At 43.1% G+C, this 16,807-nt stretch overlaps 1 protein-coding gene and 1 pseudogene across 3 annotated transcripts in view; one reads left to right on the forward strand and one right to left on the reverse strand.

Annotated features, from left to right (window-relative positions):
- The window catches only part of SGPP1 (sphingosine-1-phosphate phosphatase 1), a 47,931-nt gene extending 41,589 nt beyond the window's left edge, over positions 1-6,342 (reverse strand). For all 3 annotated transcript variants that reach the window (XM_065548886.1, XM_005561455.4, XM_073997513.1), the window contains exon 1: positions 5,548-6,342. In XM_065548886.1, the coding sequence (XP_065404958.1) occupies positions 5,548-6,231 (684 nt within the window). In that variant the 5' untranslated portion in view covers positions 6,232-6,342. The remainder of the gene's footprint in view (positions 1-5,547) is intronic.
- Positions 6,343-13,024: 6,682 nt separating this feature from the next.
- LOC102142664 (eukaryotic translation initiation factor 2 subunit 2 pseudogene) lies at positions 13,025-14,728 on the forward strand (annotated as a pseudogene).
- Positions 14,729-16,807: the final 2,079 nt, after the last annotated feature.

A 16,807-nucleotide genomic window follows, 5' to 3' on the forward strand; every position in this document is an offset into this window, starting at 1 on the left:
ATCTTAATACATGTTTAAAACACAAATATTTGCGGATGTTGCATATGCATGTATATACACAAACACAAATTATCTTCTCAAAGTATATAAAAGCTATTCTTGTATTTTAAGAACCAATCATATATTTCAAAAATAATATTACTGCAAGCATACTTAAAAATCACACACAAAGTGTGATTTAAAATGAATTTTCTATATAAGCTCCTGAGTCAGTCTGAGGCCCTGTCACTTACTGGCTATGTTACTTTGCTTAAGTTATATAATATAACCTCCCTGAACCTCAGTTTCCTCATCTGTAAACCCATGCTAATAATAGGATCAAACATTGGGATATTATTACAGAAGAGTGAATTAGGTAAAAGACATTTCAAACAATGTCAGATTCATAGTAAGTGCTTAAAAATATATATTAACAGCTAGGCACGGTGGCTCATGCCTGTAATCCCAGCACTTTGGAAGTCCGAGGTGGGCAGATCCAAGGTCAGGAGTTTGAGGTCAGCCTGACCAACATGGTGAAATACCGTCTCTACTGAGAAAAAAAAAAAAAAAAAATTAGCTGGGCATGGTGGTGGGTGCCTGTAATCCCAGCTACTCAGAAGGCTGAGGCAGGAGAATCACCTGAACTTAGGAGGCGGAGGTTGCAGTGAGCCAATATTGCACCACTGCACTCCAGCCTGGGCAACAGAGTGAGACACCGTCTCAAAATAAATAAATATTAACAATGTTATCATAACATTACTAATATAATTAATATTATAAAATATAAGTTATTAAAATACAAAGTAGTAAAAGCACATAAAGTGAAAGACTAGTTGGCAATGAGTTGTCTACAAAGTAAGTGCTATGGCTAATTTTTGGCCGGGCAAGGTTGCTGACACCTGTAATACCAGCACTTTGGGAGGCCAAGGTGGGAGGATCACTTGAGCCCAGGAGTTCAAGACCAGCCTAAGCAACATGGCAAAACCCTGTCTCTACAATAAACAAACAAACAAAATTATCTGTCCATGGCAGTGTGTGCCTGTGGTCCCAGCTACTTGGGAGTCTGAGGTGGGAGGATCACTTAAGCCTGGGAGGTTGAGGCTGCAGTGAGCCGGAACTGTGCCACTGCACTCCAGTCTGGGCGACAGAATGAGACGCTGTCTCAAAAAAAAAAAAAAAAAAAAAAGACTAATTTTTAAAAAATGAAACTAATCGGCCAGGCGCGGTGGCTCAAGCCTGTAATCCCAGCACTTTGGGAGGCCGAGACGGGCGGATCATGAGGTCAGGAGATCAAGACCATCCTGGTTAACACGGTGAAACCCCATCTCTACTAAAAAAATACAAAAAACTAGCCGGGCGTGGTGGCAGGCGCCTGTAGTCCCAGCTACCCGGGAGGCTGAGGCAGGAGAATGTTGTAAACCCGGGAGGCGGAGCTTGCAGTGAGCTGAGATCTGACCACTGCACTCCAGCCTGGGCGAAAGAGCGAGACTCCATCTCAAAAAAAAAAAGAAACTAATCTAAAACCTTATAATTAAACAAAGTATACAATTAGAACTGATTATATTCCATATTATTTTAAAATTAAATTAATTCAAGTCAGAGCTTTAAAAATTAAGAAATTTTATTTCTGAAAAGAACATGCAAACATAAATGGAAAAGGAACATCATATTGTTTATCTTATTCTTCAAAGGACTATTTATTGTCTTTATATCAGATGCTCCTTTTTTTCTTAATTTGTTTTCCAATTCGGGCTACAAAAAATTCCAATGAATAATATGAGAGCAATAATCATTATCCTACGCAATGGATCTCAAGTTATTTAATCCCTGGAAAAAGGTCATAACATTTTCTATTATCCATCACCATAAAATATATGCAGAAAACTCTTTAAGTAACTACTTGGAGCTACACTATTCCAAACTCTCCTTTGTCTTATAACGGTACCTTAAAAAAATTCAGGTGGGGCGCAATGACTCATGTCTGTAACCCCAGCACTTTGGGAGGCTGAGGGGGGTGGACCACGAGGTCAAGAGATCAAGATCATCCTGGCCAACATGGTGAAACCCCAACTCTACTAAAAATACAAAAATTAGCTGGGAGTGGTGGTGTGCTCCTGTAGTCCCAGCTACTCAGGAGGCTGAGTCAGGAGAATTGCTTGAATCCAGGAGGTAGAGTTTGCAGTGAGCTGAGATCACGACCCTGCACTCCAGCCTGGGTGACAAAGAGAGATTTCGTTTTCCAAAAAAAAAAAAAATCAAAGACTGGAATTTCAAAGAAGCTGAGACAACAATCTTGAAGAAATACAACTCCTCACTTATCTAATGGATCAGAATCACTGGGAAACTTACCCTGGGAAATGTAGAAATCTGCATTTTTAAACAACCCCCGAGTTTGTACACTTGTCTTTGTTTATCTCTGAGATAGGGTCTTGACCCATCACCCAGGCTGGAATGCAGTGGTGCAAACACAGCTCACTGCAGCCTCAGCCTCCCAGGCTCAAGTGATGCTCCCACCTCAGCCTCCCTAGTAGCTAGAACTACAGGCACATGCCACCATGCCCAGCTAATTTTAGCTAGAACTATAGGCATATGCCACCATGCCCAGCTAATTTTTGATTTTTTTTTTTTTTTTTGCAGAAACAGGGTCTCACTATATTGCCCAGGCTGGTCTCCAACTCCTGGGCTCAAGGGATCCTCCCGCCTCAGCCTCCCAAAGTGCTAGGATTACAGGGGTGAACAGGGGTGAACACCTGGCCATATACTGTCATTTCAAGTGTAAGTGAGGAATAATGAAACAGAAAGGGTTAATTTAAAATTTTCTGGGTGGTGAATCTTGAGCAAATTTCAATGAGGGGAGAAACATTAAGTAATAGGGAGGAGTGAAGCAGTAAAGCCAAGACAAAGGAATGGTATATGTAAGAGAACTCAGTTCGAAATATGTTTCAGCATCCTAGGCATATATAAGTAACCATACCTGTACCAAATAAGCAGCTGAGGCACAGGAGATAGGCAAGACTGCCAACCAAAACTTCTTAGAAAAACACCAGGCTTTCATTGTTTAATTCTTCGCCCAGTTTCTAGGGGAAAGGCTTTCTATACAAGCCTCCAATGCAGTACAATACTAATTGACAGAGCAGAGGACCCAAACAACTGAAGCAAAGGAGGGTACTTTTGTTTTCAATAGATAACAAGGATCTTAAAAAAAAAGGAAAAGGGGCTGAGCAAGGTGGCACTTTGGAACTTGAGCCCAGGAGTTCGAGACCAGCCTAGACAATATAGTGAGACCCCGAGTCTTAGGGAAAAAAAAGGAAAAAGGTTAAAAAGCCATCTTGTTTTTTGTACTGGATTATGACAAACATTTATAAACACAGAAGTTTCATATAAGGGAGGCTTAGGCCAGGTGTGGCGGCTCACACCTGTAATCCCAGCACTTTGGGAGGCCAAGGCGTGTGGATCACCTGATGTCAGGAGTACAAGACCAGCCTGGACAAGACGGTGAAACCCTGTCTCTACTAAAAATCCTAAAAAAATTAGCCAGCATGGTGGCGGGCGCCTGTAATCCCAGCTACTCCAGAGGCTGAGGCAGACAATTGCTTGAACCCGGGAGGCGGAAGTTGCAGTGAGCGGAGACTGCACCACTGCACTTCAGCCTGGGCGACAGAGCAAGACTCCGTCAGGAAGCTTTCTTTCAGAACAGCTAACCAAAAAATTATGCAAATTTAGAGTGAAAAAATGTAAAACAAGAAATTTAAAGCATTACAAGATTAATTTTAATGTAACTGGTCAGTTTGCACATCTGTAAAATGACAGTTTGAAACCAGGTGATTTCTAACATCCAGTCTGCTTCAAAGTCTAAAATTCTATGATACTCAAATTCCTAAACTTTGATTTAAATAAACTAGGTTTAAAAACTAAAATCTAAGCTTATTCTGATAATTCAAACAACTCTGAAATGTTAGGATATCAATATCCCATAAACGATTCAGCAGTACTGTTTTCAGACTTCGTTAGTATGTGTCCAGAACAAATAAAGAGCAAAAATAGCTATTTTCTCTTACTTTGACTGCTAATACTAATAGCATACAAAATAGCTACTCACTGAGAAGGCATCATAAAAGGCTCTATTGTTACAGAATCCTAAAAGTCTCATGAAAATAAGAGAAACATCATCAGCTAACATCATCAGGCCAAACACAGCTCACTGAAAATTTTAAATTCATAAATACTTAGATTAAATGAAAAATTCGAGATATTTATCTATCACGCAAAACAGGTTAGCACTGCTTCACAATCTGAACATCACCGTACAGCTCCTTTGGTTAAACAGAAAAAAACTTCCCATGGTACTCTTTCCTCCTAATTCTGCCATTCTTACTATGCACAATGCGTATTTTCCATGTACTGTGAGAGAGATGCACTACACAGAATTATCCATGGGGATAAAATTTTATCTACACTGAAATTTAATGTGGGATAAGTAAGCTTACCATAATGGAGTTTTACACAGAATGTGTATTTCTCAATGTAAAATGATTTTGTGAAGTAAAGGGGAAAAATAGAGGAAGTTTGTTTCCTTAGAGCCTCCATAATTACGCACTTTATTCTTAAAATAAGGGACTGGTCTGCAGGATTAACAAATCTTACAATTCAAAGACAGATAAACATCGGAAGGACAAAAGAAGTAAGCAAAATAAAAACGATTACCATTAAAAACTCTTCCCTTGGCAGTTTTCAGAGAGGGTTAAAAAAAAAAAAAAACTCTTCCTGATTGTCAGGCTGAACCTGCTGTCACATTTGCCATTTTTATAAACCCACTAGTCTGATCAAGAGCCCTATCTTTAAGAATAACTTCTAAACCATGCATTTTTAGAGTTAATGAGGTAATAATACTATAGTATTACAGTTGTAGCTCAACAACTGTTAAGATACTACAGATCAGTAATCCAGAAGATAATTAAACTTTATCAGCAAAGTAGCAACCACACCCCTTAAAAACAACTCACACTGTGCTCCGTTAACTTCCATAAAGGGAATTTCGCTGAAAATCGATTACTTCATTGCTTGAAACTAGCACGTTTGTTTTGGAATTACAGCAAGGTTTTGTAAACACTGTCTCACGGTAAAGCTAATGACTTTACCTCTTTCTGAAACAATCAGTTTCAGGGAAGGCACCATATATTACGGTGAAACTGGGTCTTAGTTTACATAGCGATTAATTATTTTAAAAATTAACTTCCACTGTGCATTGCAAGAATTAAAGCCGTTTTAAAAACTCAACCAAAGCCCAATGACAATATATTACTCTAGAAAAAGTGTGTCCTTTGGGTTCTAAGAAAGGCATTAAATGGGAATTTAATATTAAAATATAATTCAATGGCTAAGTCTCTAGTTTCCCCCAATCACTTAATTTTTCAAAACCCAGAAAGGGCCTGTTTGAGGGTATTGTGAAAACCTGTGGAAAGAGAGGCTTTGGAGGGGAACGGCCGAATTAAAATAAATGCAGAGAGCAAAGAGAACTCCGAGTTCTTTGAACTCCCCCAGGCTGAACAGGACGACAGGGAACCTTACCTGCCAGCGGCCATAGGTGAGGAGGACCATAGAAATGGGGATGGCGGTGCCGGACATGGCATGAGTGGAGGGCATGCTGTACTCGGAGTTGTAGAAGACCTCTAACTTGACCACGGGCGGCGAGGCGGGCCGCGGCCAGCGGATGATGTCCTTGGTGCACTGGCCCAGGTACATGACCAGCACCCAGATGACCACGAGCCTCCGGCCCACCAGAGGGTCCAGGTTCCAGATCCAGAAGGGGAAGAACAGGATGTAGAAGAGTTCGTTGCCCAGCTCCGTGCCGAAGCAGAACAGGCAGTAGAGCGGCCAGTTGCTCACGCGGGCCAGCTGGCCCTCCTCGCCCGTCAGCGAGTTGCGGCGCAGGGCGCCCGCGCGCCGCGGCGAGGCCGGGCCCAGCTCGGCCGCCAGCCCGTTCCGCACGCCGTTGGGGGAGCCGCCGCCGTCCGGCTTGGCGGGGCACTGATTGCGGTCGCTCCCGGGCGGCTGGGGTCCTCCGGGCGCCCCCGGCGGCCGCCCTCGCAGTCGAGGGTCTCCGGCGAGGGGCGCCTCCGCCTTCTCATCCTCCCTTGGATCTGCTGAGCGGCGCGGCGGCGCTTCCACCCCGCACAGCCGCTGAAAACGGGCCACTTTCTGCGGGTCCTGCAGACGGCCAACCAGCTGGGCCAGGCGCTGCCTCAGCGACATGATAACAGAACCCCCGGGAAGGCTGGCCGGCCCCCGGCACAGCCCCGAACTGTCCCCGCGCTCTCGGCCAGCAGCAGCAGTACCGGCACCGCGCTCTACCCGCCGGAGTGCGCCGGGTGACGGCGCCACAGGCCGCTGCGGCCGCCGCGCGCCCTCGCGCGCCCCTCCCTCTCCGCGCGCGCCCCGCCACCGCCCGCGGCCTCGGCGCGCGCGCCGCGCCGCGCCGCGCCCCGCCCCGCCCCGCCCCGCCCCCGCCCGGGATCCCTGAGGGGCCGGGCTGCGAGGTTCAGCCCTGAGCGCATCCGGCGGCTGCTTGGCGTTGAGGATCGGCAGGCGGCCGCTTTGAGGTCCCCGGTAATAACCACCAGCAGGCGTCGCGGCGTGTTTCCCTGCTCTACCTTCAGCCCTTCTTCCACGCGGGCTAGTGTCGCCGGATTCCCTCAGCCAGACGTTGACTTGAAGAGGCCACGATCCTGGTGCCAGCTTGTGCAATGCCTGTGACCAAGCAGCCGGACATTCTGCGGGCACAGAACCAAATGGTGAATGATCAATGAAGGCGAAGCAACCACCACGAGTCCGGAATCATTCGACTCAAGTAATTAACAAGTAATTACAGAGCTGTCCCAGGCGACTGATGTTCGGAAAACCACGTGCCAATTGACCAGTGTTGGCAAGACTACATGTAGATCCCAAGACAGAGCCAGGTGATATTAACAGGTGTGGTCTGCAAAAGAAAACCCAGCCACCTACAAATTCAAAATACTGTATCATTTATCAAATATTTTGGTATATGTTAAGGGAGCACAGGTGTTCTTGACTTAAGTGTAAAATTTCCTTTTCATAGATTCTAATACCTAGAGGGCTTGCACAGAATAAATGTAGAGGATGAATGCAGTATATAGATTTTTAAGTTTGATAACGTTAATTTAGACGCTTAACTTCCCTGTCTCACAAGTTACCAACTTGACTTCTAGCTAGAGCAGTTTATAAGGTCTCTGGATTCCTCAGGTCAGGTGAATGTCTTTTATGTATATCTGGAGAGAGAGAGATGAGACAGAGTCTCGCTATATTGCCCAGGCTGGTCTCCAACTCCTGGGCTGAAGTGATTCTCCTGCCTTGGCCTCCCAAAGTGCTGGGTTTACAGGCGTGAGCCACCACACCCGGCCATGGTCAGGTGAAGGTCTGTAATTAAAGAATGTGAACTACTTCCAAGAAACAGGCTTGAAATTGCCCCATGCCTTTAAGACACCAGAAATGTTTTCCTTCAGGCGTGGTAGTTAATGCCTGTAATCCCAACACTTTGGGAGGTCGAGGAGGGAGGATGGCTTGAGTCCAGGAGTATGACAACAGCCTGGGCAACGTAGGGAGACCCCACCTCTACAAAAAATGAACAAAATTAGCCGGGCAGGGCTGGGCGCAGTGGCTTACGCCTGTAATCCCAACACTTTGCGAGGCCTAGGCGGGCGGATCACCTGAGGTCGGGAGTTAAAGACCAGCCTGACCAACATGGAGAAACCCCCTCTCTACTGAAAATAAAAAATTAGCGGCGGGGTGGCACATGCCTGTAATCCCAGCTACTGGGGAGGCTGAGGCAGGAGAATTGCTTGAGCCCTGGAGGCGGAAGTTGTGAGCCGAGATCGCGCCATTGCACTCCAACCTAGGCAACAAGAGTGAAACTCTATCTCAAAAAAAAAAAAAAAGCCAGGCATGGTGGCCCACACCTGTAGTCCCAGATAACTGGGAGACTGAGGCAGGCGGATTGTTTGAGCCCGGGAGGTCAAGGCTGCAGTGAGCCCTGATTGTGCCATTGCATTCCAGCCTGGGTAACAGAGTGAGACCCTATCTCCAAAAAAAAAAAAAAAGAGAAAAATATTTTCATTTCCCGGGGACAGGTACTCTCCTCCTCCCACTCCACTTGCTAGGCTGTGGCCACAGAAATAGGAATAAATCATCACCCATGCTCTCAAGCTGTTCACAGTATAAAAGGGAGATAAAGACAGGACTACTTCTAGAGTACGGAGCAGATGGCAAGTGTAAAACAGAGACATAAACAGCATGCCTTGGAAAGGAGAAGGACAAGTTTGACTAGGAACGGAAGAAAGGTGTTAGGAGGTGATCCTGTTGAGCTGGATTGTTTTACAGAGCAAAATATGGATAGGTGAAGAAGCCCATTTTGGGAAGAGAAAGTGAAAGAAGATAGTGATAGGCAAAAATATATTTGGTAAACAATAGTCCATAGAGACCAGGTGCAGTGGCTCACTCCTTTGATCCCAGCACTTTGGGAAACTGAGGTGAGAGGATCACTTGAGGTCAGTGGTTTGACACCAGCCTAGGCAACATGGCAAGACCCTATTTCTACAAAAATATTTTCTAAAAAATTAATGGGGGCCTGGTGCAGTGGTTCATGCCTGTAATCCCAGCACTTTGGGAGGCCGAGGCTGGTGGATCACTTGAGGTCAGGAGTTTGAGACCAGCCTGGCCAACATGGTGAAATCCCATCTCTACTAAAAATACAAAAATTAGCCGGGCATCGTGGCAGGCGCCTGTAATCCCAGCTACACAGGAGGCTGAGGCAGGAGAATTGCTTGAACCTGGGAGGTGGCATTTGTAGTGAGCCAAGATTGTGCCACTGCACTCCAGCCTGGGCAATAGAGCTAGACTCAGTCTCAAAAATAAAGAAAAATTAAAAAATTAGCTGAGTGTGATGGCACATGCCTATAGCCCTTGCTACTCTTAAGGCTGAGGTGGAAAGATTGCTTGAGCCCAGGAGTTAGAGGTTACAGTGAGCTACGATTTGTACCACTGCACTCCAGCCTGAACAGCAGAGTAAGACCTTGTCTCAAACAGTAAAAATTTAAAAATGAAAAAAAAAAAGTAGCTTATAGCATAGAGTAGCAAGGGTGATTGGAAGTGGGATTACAAAGGGAGGATAGTATTAGGTTGTAAATCCTTGAATACCACAGGGATTTAATTTTGTAGACAGTGGGAGCCATGGAAGGCTTTTAGGCTAGGGAGTGACACCATTAGAACTGTGTTTTAGAAGGATAACTGGGAAAGAAATCAAAGACGAATTGTCAGAGGTCAGAGAGTGAAGGCTAGGTAAATAATTAGAAGATTATTGTAGTCATCAGGTGAGAAACAATGAGAGCCTGAACTAGGACCTTGGTCCTGCGGGGTTGGAAAGGAGGGGATAGATTTGAATGAGATTTTGGAACTAGGAAAAAATTAAAATGTTTCATTTGAATTCAAAGGACTACTAGTCCATTCCTGGTTGGAACAAACTTGTGTCTAATTTATTTTTTTTTTTTTTTTTGAGACAGAGTCTTGCTCTGTCACCAGGCTGGAGCACGGTGGTGCGATCTCAGCTCACTGCAACCTCTGCCTCCTGGGTTCAAGTGATTCTCCTGCCTCAGCCTCCCGAGTAGCTGGGATTACAGGCACCCGCCACTACACCCAGCTAATTTTTTGTATTTTTAGTAGAGACAGGGTTTCACTGTGTTAGCCAGGATGGTCCCAATCTCCTGACCTCGTAATCTGCCTGCCTCAGCCTCCCAAAGTGCTGTGATTACAGGCAGGAGCCACCAAGCCCGGCCAACCCTTGTATCTAATATTGAAGCATTAGCAATGTAGTGAAGGAGAGAAAACATGAGAAAAATATACAAATATATTCAAAGGAGGTGTAAAGCCAGGTATACTAAACAGCTCTGGAAAATGAGACAAAGTAATCACTCCGTGGAGTAAGCAGAGAGGTGGCATTGGATTCTCTATGAATGGTTCTGTGAAACAGATGATTCGTTGGCATTTGAAGACAAGGAGCATCTTGGTTTATAGAGAGAAGGGGAGAACAGCGTCAGGCTGAGGGATTGTGTATGTGCTTTTCTGTCAAAATAATTTGTTTACAAGGGAATTATTCAGATTCATCTGAAGAATTTCCTATTCTAGGGATTGTTTATCCCAGAGATGGCAGAGAAAGAGGAAAGTATGTAAAACAAAGTAGAGGTGATCATTATATCACATGGCTGATTTATGAGTCCTTTAGCACTGGTATATTTTGTCAGAATGCAATATTCTCTTTAACAGTAGTGGGAACAAGGCCGGGCGCGGTGGCTCAAGCCTGTAATCCCAGCACTTTGGGAGGCTGAGACGGGCGGATCACGAGGTCAGGAGATCGAGACCATCCTGGCTAACACGGTGAAACCCCGTCTCTACTAAAAAATACAAAAAACTAGCCGGGCGTGGTGGCGGGCGCCTGTAGTCCCAGCTATTTGGGAGGCTGAGGCAGGAGAATGGCGTGAACCCGGGAGGCGGAGCTTGCAGTGAGCCGAGATCCGGCCACTGCACTCCAGCCAGCCTGGGCGGCAGAGCGAGACTCCGTCTCAAAAAAAAAAAAAACAAAAAACAGTAGTGGAAACAAAGATGATAGAGAAATGGAAATTTTACCTATAACTGCACTAAACAGGAAAAATAATACAAGCTGACAGAACTTGAAGGAGCTGACACTGGTGCAATAAATCATTGTTAATGAGCGGGACATGGTCTTACCTACATACCAAAGAGCCATGGTATAAAGAATAGTAGTTTGGGTGGTTTCTATCCATATTCCCTCTGAAATTTTCCTAATAGAATACCTTAAAATTTAATTGAAGTTTAACTATAGGCCAGGCACCATGGGTCATGCCTATAATCCCAAAATTTTGGGAGGCCAAGGCAGGAGAATTGCTTGAGGCCAGGAGGTCAAGACCAGCCTGGGCAATGTAGTGAGACCCTGCCTCTAAGAAAAAGAAAAAAGTAAAAAGAAAACAAAAAAAAATTAACTATATTAAAAGATTCAAATATAAACATTCTACGGCAAGTATTTTTATCACAAAGCGTAACATTTTAATTTTTTAAATTTTTGTTTATTTTTTCCATTCTCTCAGAATCTGAATAAACATTTTTTTGAAGAAAAAATATTGCTGCCAAGTAGGGATATACTACCTGGGTGTGATTCAGTGTCTTTCCTGCAAAAGCCAAATAAAGATATCCCATGATATGAGAACTGTGTCATATCCATGCTTCATAATTAACATGTTGATTTTCTTATATCCTTCTCTGTGCTTGAGTTTATTTTTATTTTTATTTTTATTTGAGATGGAGTCTTGCTCTTTCGCCCAGGCTGGAGTGCTGTGGCGTGATCTTGGCTCACTACAACCTCCACCTCCTGGTTTCAAGCAATTCTCCTGCGTCAGCCTCCCAAGTAGCTGGGATTACAGGAATGTGCCACCACACCCAGCTAATTTTTGTATTTTTAGTGGAGACGTAGTTTCGCCATGTTGGCCAGGCTAGTCTTGAACTCCTGACCTCGTGATCCACCCGCCTCAGCCTCCCAAAGTACTGGGATTATAGGTGTGAGCCACCTCGCCTAGCCCTCAGTTTAATTTTATACATTAGTAAAATTTTTTTGACATAGATATTCTATAAAGGTAAAATGTTGCTGTCATTTCTAATGTAACTTTCATAAAAGTAGTAAGGAAACAATATGCAGTCTTAGCTAACTTGGACATTTTACCTTCCATAGGCAAATTAAATTTGTACCTTATTATGTTGGATTGAGATAAATCACTGATTCAACTACTTTTACAATGAGGTCAAAGAACTTTATCTTTAGAAATATACATTCTAAGTAATCTATGTTTACAACTATTTTACTTAACAAAATTATAATATTCATTTTAAACTGAATATTTATTGTCATTAACTTGTTTTCTTTTGCCTATCTGGAACCTAATTTAATTTTTTATTATTAAATGATAAAATGTATATATTGCAAACTATTTGCCATAAATTGTTAATATTATAGATTTTTTTTTCTTTGAGACAGTCTCACTCTGTCACCAGGTTGGAGTGCAGTGGTACAATCTTGGCTCACTGCAGTCTCCACCTCCCGGGTTCAAGCGATTCTCCTGCCTCAGCTTCCCAAGTAGCTGGGATTACAGGCTTGTGCCACCATGCCCAGCTAATTTTTGTATTTTTAGTAGAAACGGGGTTTCACTATGTTGGCCAGGATGGTCTCGATCTCCTGGCCTCATGATCCACCCACCTTGGCCTTCCAAAGTGGTGGGATTACAGGCATGAGCCACCGTGCCCAGCCCATTATAGAATTGTTTTATTTTTATTTTTTTAGGGAACAGGTCTCACTATGTTGCCCAGGCTGGTCTTGAACTCCTGGCCTTAAGCAATCCTGCCTCACCCTCCCAAGTAGCTGGGATTATAGGTTCAAGCCATAGCACTCGGCTGTTACTAGAATATTTGTGATATGTCGATATCAGTAATAGTACATTATGGGCATCAATAAATATTCATTATGAATAAGTTATTTTTGAAAAATTAAACCTATGTTAATTAAATTCTTTATATATACACCTAATGATTTTATCCTGCATCTTTGATTAGTTTTATTATATTTCTCAAAAATAGGATTTCCTCTGAATTCTCAATCTCTGTGATAGCACAAATGTAAATAAAATGTGTGATGTATATTAATAAAATTTTATCATTAATGGATAATGAGTTTTCTATCTTCTAAGGTTTTTATGCCTCAACGTTTGAATCACCTTCTCCCAAGGTAAAATTCTAAGGGAAAGTACCTTACACAGAAATGGTCTAAAAGTATCCCAGGCAAAAAGCAAAAATAGAACAAAATAAATGAATGATAATAAATGGGCCCATCACCTGCTTTATTTCTAGCCCACATAGGCTGAGCTGACCGTGGAATTCTTCCTTACCATAGAGACCATTTATACTGTTTTCCTTTACCAAAACTCTGTAATATTTTTTAAGAAAATTACTCCCTAAGACGTTTTTCCTCTTTCTTTGTTAACAATTCTCTTCTCAGTCCTATTTTTCTTGTTCTTAAAATCTGACTGGGCCGGGCATGGTGACTCACACCTGTAATTCCAGCACTTTGGGAGGCCAAGGCAGGCGGATCACCTGAGGTCAGGAGTTCGAGAGCAGCCTGACCAACATGGAGAAGCCCCCGTCTCTACTAAAAATACAAAATTAGCCGGATGTGGTGCTGTATGCCTGTAATCTCAGCTACTCGAGACTGCGGCAGGAGAATGGCTTGAACCTGGGAGACGGAGGTTTCGGTGAGCCGAGATCACTCCATTGCACTCCAGCTGACCCATCTGACTTCCGGTCCATGCTGAGCTCACTCAAACTGCAGCCATGTCTGGGGACGACATGATTTTTGATCCTACTAAGAGTAAGAAGAAAAAGAAGAAGAAGCCTTTTATGTTAGATGAGGAAGGGGATACCCAAACAGAGGAAACTCAGCCTTCAGAAATGAAAGAAGTGGAGCCAGAGCCAACTGAGGACAAAGACTTGGAGCTGATGAAGAGGACAGTAGGAAAAAATATGCTTCTGATGATCTAGATGACTTGAACTTCTTTAATCAAAAGAAAAAGAAGAAAAAAACTGAAAAGATATTTGATATTGATGAAGCTGAAGGTGTAAAGGATCTTCAGATTGAAAGTAGTGTTCAAGAATCAGCTGAACCAGAGGATGACCTTGACATTATGTTTGGCAATAAAAAGAAGAAAAAGAAGAAGGTCAAGTTCCCAGATAAGGATGAAATACTAGAGAAAGGTGAGGCTCTGGAAGATGAAGACAGCAAAAAAGATGATGGTGTGTCATTCAGTAATCAGGCCCTGCTTGGGCAGGCTCAGAAAGAGACTACACATATGAGGAGCTACTGAATCGAGTGTTCAACATCCTGAGGGAAAAGAATCTAGATATGGCTGCCAGGGAAAAAAGGAAATCTGTCATGAAACCTCCACAGGTCGTCCGAGTAGGAACCAAGAAAACTTCTTTTGTCAACTTTACAGATATCTGTTAACTATTACATCATCGGCCCAAACATCTCCTTGCATTTTCATTGGCTGAATTGGGTACAAGTGATTCTATAGATAGTAATAACCAACTTGTAATCAAAAAAAGATTCCAACAGAAATAGATAAAATGTCTTGAGAAGATATATCAAGGAATATGTCACTTGTCACACATGCCAATCACCAGACGCAATCCTGCAGAAAGACAGGCGACTCTATTTCCCACAGCGTGAAACTTGTCATTCTAGATGTTCTGTTGCCAGTATCAAAACTGGCTTCCAGGCTGTCACTGGCAAGTGAGCACAGCTCCGTGCCAAAGCTAACTAATTTGCTAATCACTGATTTTGCAAAGCGTGTTGTGGAGATGTGGCTGGACAGGTTTGCCATTACAGTGGATATACCATTGTATTAAAAACAAGATAAAAAAGCTGCCAAGTTGTTTGGTGAGTAGTTGGTTGGTCTGCAATCCTTGCAAGATGCTGATGCTCAAGCTGTTGACATACTCATTGCCTACTTAGCAACTATCAGAGAAACGTGATATGGGGTAAGGAAGTGCTTTTTTAAAATCGTTCATAGACTTCTGTAAAATGCAAGGTAAATTAAAGTTATTATAACAGTGAAAAAAAAAATCTGATTGATGCCTTTTTTCGCCCCAACAATGATTGGAAATATAGATGTCTTACTGGTTCAAAAGATTTTTTTTTTTAAGTTCAGGTCTTGAAATCTCCAGTCACATCTGCACATTCACCATTTAGACATCTTAGTAGGTGTTGATTTGCCCCTAATATTTTGATGTTTATAATAATGAATATACTGGAGAAAATTCTCAATCAGAATGGAATATTCTAAGTGTTACAACTCTTTTAGAATTTGCCCATCAGACTTTACGGTGCTTACCAGAAAGCTCCCCCGGCCACCCTGCAAAAAAAGAAAATGGAATATTCTAGTTAATTAAATTTTCTGAAGAATGTAAACTTTTAATAAACTTTAGTCCTTGGTGAAAATCATTATAAAATGTGTTTAATATATTTTTGAATACCCATTTTTGTAAGTATACTACAATTTACAGCCCTTTTGCATATTTTTTGTTTTGTTTGTTTGTTTGTTTATTTAGAGACAGGGTTTCACCATGTTGCCCAGGCTGGTCTCCAACTTCTGAGCTCAAGCCATCCACCGGCCTCTGCCTCCCAAAGTGGTGGGATTATAGGCGTGAGCCACCAAACACTACCCATCTTAACCTTTTTAACAACCTATCATTTTTGTGTGTAGATATTCGAGGACTTTCATGACTTTTAAGATCAAGATGAGAAACAGACTCAAAGATTTGTGGAGCTGGAAGGGGCTTAGAGGTCATCTTCTTAATTTTCTCATTTTATGAGAGTCACTCAGTTTATTAATGTGATATTTGCTGACTGTGCTAGGTTCTTGGAGATGCAATGTTAATAAGATATAGCTCCTGCTTTCAAGATGCTTGTGTCAAATAGTCTTTGAGAGTGCTATCCTTCTAGGTTCCAGATTAGACCACGTGTTGTCTTTTTAGCTTTCCTTCTCTGAATTCCCTCACCCATTCTTCATTCCCACTGCTACCACCCTAACCTAAGTTCAGTTAAGACAAGGAAGGAGTATTCTAGGAAGTGATTCAAGATTTCTTTGTTATAAAGTGAGATTTCAGAAGTCATAGTTGAATCTATACAAGAAACCTATAATGGCTGCTTCAAATAAAACAAATTCTATGTTTAGCTTTTTGGTCCATTATAATCACTTCCTACCCTAGCAATTCATGCTTATTTCCTATGGGAACAAGGACCCAGCCTTGTCCTCCAGTCAGACTTGTCTTTTCATTCATAGACTACCTACATCACTAACTCAAGGCTTCTTTCCCCTACCTGGAACAATGGCTTTCTATCCTACCTAACTATATCATCCCCCGTATTTAAGGTTTGTATCTTTCATATCATACCGAAGAAAATTGGCACCTGTGATGATCTTGCTAGAACTCTGTGGAATGCGTTCCTCTGGGTAACCCCAGATTGGGTTCCCACCCTCTGCTGGGCCAGGGAGTGGGTTCCCTGAGATTTTTGTACTTTCGGACTGTGAAAGATTGGGGTGGTTTCTCTCCAATGGTTAAAACTTTTAAGTCTAAACTTAGAAACATAGTAGACATATGTCCTACCTTTAGAGAAAGCTGGTTAGTGTTGAGAGAGAGTGAAACTGCCATACCAAAAGCAATAGATACAAGACTTGGAAAGACTCCTAACAAGGTTCAGGCCCCTTGTTTTATCTCTGCAGCCCCGCCTTTTGTTTGTTTGTTTGTTTGTTTGTTTTTTGAGACGGAGTCTCGCTCTGTCGCCCAGACTGGAGTGCAGTGGCGCGATCTCGGCTCACTGCAAGCTCCGCCTCCCGGGTTCACGCCATTCTCCTGCCTCAGCCTCCCGAGTAGCTGGGACTACAGGCGCCCGCCACCACGCCCGGCTAATTTCTTTTTGTATTTTTAGTAGAGACGGGGTTTCACCGTGTTAGCCAGGATGGTCTCAATCTCCTGACCTCGTGATCCGCCCGCCTCGGCCTCCCAAAGTGCTGGGATTACAGGCTTGAGCCCCCGCGCCCGGCCTGTTTTTTTTGTTTTTGAGACAGGGTCTGGCTCTGTCACCCAGGCTGGAGTGCAGTGGCTTGATCATGGCTCACTGTAGCATCAACCTTCCAGGCTC

The sequence above is a fragment of the Macaca fascicularis genome, chromosome 7 (assembly GCF_037993035.2).
Source record: "Macaca fascicularis isolate 582-1 chromosome 7, T2T-MFA8v1.1".
NCBI classification, from domain to species: Eukaryota; Metazoa; Chordata; class Mammalia; order Primates; family Cercopithecidae; genus Macaca; species Macaca fascicularis.